Consider the following 3,192-nt stretch of genomic DNA (forward strand, 5'->3'; position numbering starts at 1 on the left):
AATTGTTTCTAAACTACTCCAAAAGCAACCTTCTTTTATGAGAGACTCTACTTTGGTGCCTTCCTGTATTTTATATATGAAATTGATAGTTTTTTCTTTGGTCTGAATACGTTTCCTATACGGATTTTCCCTCCGTGTGGTTTTCCGAACTGTTACCCTCAATCAAGCAATTCATTTTTTAATTAAACAAAAGGATTTTCTAAATTTATTATTAAGGATCCTCAGATCCTTTATAGTTTTGTATTGCCGTCCGTCCGTCCGTCCGTCCGTGTGCGCTCTAACTCTTTTTAAAAGTGGCCGATTGAGTTGAAATTTGGTGTACGGGTTCTTTGGACATTAAGGACGGACGCTATTTTTTCAGGAAGCTGGTTCAATAGGAACAAAAGTTATAGGACTTCGAGTGAATCGGGAACAGGAAAAACTACGGGCTCAATATAATAGAAATCAACATATTTCATTCCCTAGGTCATGTATCGGGTTGGGACTTCCGCTAGATTATTCCCTATGACTCTTAGATGTGTAACACTTTAATATAACTCTTCTCTGTGGTATAGGTCGAAAGTTTTAGAGCAAAATGTAGCAAAAATTACACTTTATACATGAATTTAGAGTTTTAAAAGGTTTCAAACGCATTATCTTGATGCAGCAAGAGTACATCACGTGCACATTTGATAACCGCATGTGTGTGATTCAAAAATGTTAAATTATTGCCATATGGGTTTTGATCAAAATAATCAAAATCGTTATTTATGCACCAAGATCGTCGAGAAAAAGACTAGGGGCATTATCTCAATGCTCAAGACATAAATTTGATGCATTTCTGGCGACCACATGGATTTTGATCAAAACATGTCAAAATCGTTATTTATGCACCAACATCGTTGGGAAAAAGACTAAGAGCATCATCTCAATGACCAAAACATGAATTTGATCTATTTTTGGCGACCACATGAATTTTGATCAAAACATGTCAAAATCGTTATTTATGCACCAAGAACGTTGGGAAAAAGACCAAGAGCATTATCTCAATGATCAAAACATGAATTTGATCTATTTTTGGCGACCACATGGATTTTGATCAAAACAAGATTAAGAGCATTATCTCAAAGGCCAAGACATGAATTTGATGTATTTTGTAACATTAAAATAAATTATCGTTAAAAGTTATTGTAATACTGAGGATCCTTCGATATTTCGTTGTATCGGTTTATTAATATAGTGACAGTGCTCGAAACGACTTAATTCGGCCAAAAAATTACAAAGTTGCCAAACATCCACCATCGACAGATAAACAGGTTCCAGTGATCATGTTGGCCTTATCGCTTAGCAAAAACAGGACTGCATCAACTACTTCGTCTACTTCTGCAAACCTAAAACAGTATGCGATTTTTTTTAAATTTTTAATTGTTGCAATTTTATTTGAATACTTGTACAAAAATTGGTACCTTTTTAAAGGAATTTTCGTTTTCATTTCCTCTGCTGCCCGCTGATCAGACCATACTTCGCGCCCTAACTCCGTCATGACCACAGTGGGGTTAACACAGTTGATTCTGACATTCTGCCCGCCTAATTCGAGAGCCGCCACCCTCGTGAACGCGTCAACGGCCGCCTTGGTCGAAGAATAAATCGCATGCTCTCTGAGACCCCGCATGGACGTCTGCGACGAAATATTTACGATTGACCCACTAGCATTACGATCCTGTAAGCTTTGGGCTACTATCTGCGTCAAGTTTACCACGGCTTTAAAGTTGATGGAAAACAACCTGCAGGTACTACCATAAGAAACGTGCTGGATAAATAGCAGTTTACCGATCAATATTTCCATCGGAAATATCTGCTAGGGGTTCCAGTATTGCAATTCCCGCGTTATTTACTAGCAAATCGATCTGGCCAACGTGCTTCAACGCCTCTTTTGTCTCTGACCAATTGGATAAATCAACGCAAATGGTTTTGACCGATGGAACTTCTTCGCTCAGACGTTCTAGAAGTTGATATTCAATTATGGCTAAATTTGCGTACTTACGGGTGCCTACCTAAATTGTCTCTGTTTATATCTAGGGCGGTGACCTGTGCACCACATAATGCCAATCGTTTCGCTATAGCGTTTCCAATGCCTACAAAAATGATTAGTGATAGTGCACCAGGTCATAGAAATAGACTCACCTCGTCCAGCTCCGGATACCAAAGCAGTTTTTCCATTGAAATGAATGTCCATTTTGTTCCGTTTAAGACTGGGGATCGTTCACAATGTGAATGTCAATAGTTCAACTTTTATGATTAGAATATGTTGGATAAGTACTATCTCCTCAAAGTCATTACGCGAGAATATGTAAATATTTAATTAAATTTTAGTCGGTAACCACATTTGTTGTTTCTCAAAATGGTTAATTTGAGAACTGACCTTCATTAAAATGGGTGTAAAATCAATTACTATTGAAACAAAAATTGAAAAATAATTTCTTGAAATAAATTCTTGACCAGATACAGAATCGCCTACTAAAGTTCCCTAATTGAATTATTAAATGCAATCCACCTTTTTTAATTTTTGCAGAAATAAACGTTACGTCTCCCTATTAGTGCAGATTGGGAATAAGTTTGATTTTCAGTGAAAATCCACTAGTGTTTCAAAATTCGTTGGCTTTGACTAGAATCGCTTACCAAATCATACGTTAATACATACCTTATTAATTCGAGTGCTTCCGAACCTTCTTTTATAATTATAAACCATATAATATTCCCACATGGCGCCAGTCGAATAAGTTAATTAACCTACACCCAAACTCGACAAATTCGTTCGCTGTCCTGCCTACTAAGGTCCCAAAAGAAGTAATAGCTTCGACACGGATACTAACAGGTTCCCCTGGATGAAGGCAGCTAAGAAACGCAAACCGTTATGGATGCTTCCGGTACCTCCGTAACGTCGTGGCACTCATTTCAACTGGAGGCGAGCATAACCGCCGCGGCAACGAAGCCATTAGTGTCTTATTAGACGTGGACACCCGGCGAGAACTGATTCGCCATAGTACTCTTCGCGTTTGAGGTTTTAACTCCACCATCAGTCAGATATTGTCCAGGGTTACCACATGCATTCCCTTTGTCGGACTCCACAGTCATATAAATGTGCTAATTTGGTGGATTTTGATAAAAACCCTTCACAAAATAGTACTCAATTTTTGGAACACGTCTCATAGA

At 38.1% G+C, this 3,192-nt stretch overlaps 1 protein-coding gene across 1 annotated transcript; it reads right to left on the minus strand.

The window, feature by feature from the left end:
- Positions 1-1,193: 1,193 nt before the first annotated feature.
- LOC116179780 (L-xylulose reductase-like) lies at positions 1,194-2,989 on the minus strand. Its single transcript, XM_031499622.1, has 6 exons — positions 2,681-2,989; positions 2,164-2,231; positions 2,034-2,114; positions 1,810-1,981; positions 1,446-1,763; positions 1,194-1,370 (listed from the first exon to the last, which is right to left on the minus strand). The coding sequence occupies exons 2-6, from the start codon at positions 2,213-2,215 to the stop codon at positions 1,256-1,258; spliced, it is 738 nt and encodes a 245-aa protein (XP_031355482.1). The 5' UTR covers positions 2,216-2,231; positions 2,681-2,989; the 3' UTR covers positions 1,194-1,255.
- Positions 2,990-3,192: the final 203 nt, after the last annotated feature.

Source organism: Photinus pyralis, unplaced genomic scaffold, assembly GCF_008802855.1.
Source record: "Photinus pyralis isolate 1611_PpyrPB1 unplaced genomic scaffold, Ppyr1.3 Ppyr1.4_LG8, whole genome shotgun sequence".
NCBI classification, from domain to species: Eukaryota; Metazoa; Arthropoda; class Insecta; order Coleoptera; family Lampyridae; genus Photinus; species Photinus pyralis.

Coding starts and splice junctions, on each gene's coding strand:
- LOC116179780 (XM_031499622.1), bottom strand. CDS start 2,215: ATGGACATTCATTTCAATGGAAAAACTGCTTTGGTATCCGGAGCTGGA. Junction 2,115..2,163: donor GGTATCCGGAGCTGGACGAG/GTGAGTCTATTT, acceptor TCATTTTTGTAG/GCATTGGAAACGCTATAGCG. Junction 1,982..2,033: donor TATAAACAGAGACAATTTAG/GTAGGCACCCGT, acceptor ATCAACTTCTAG/AACGTCTGAGCGAAGAAGTT.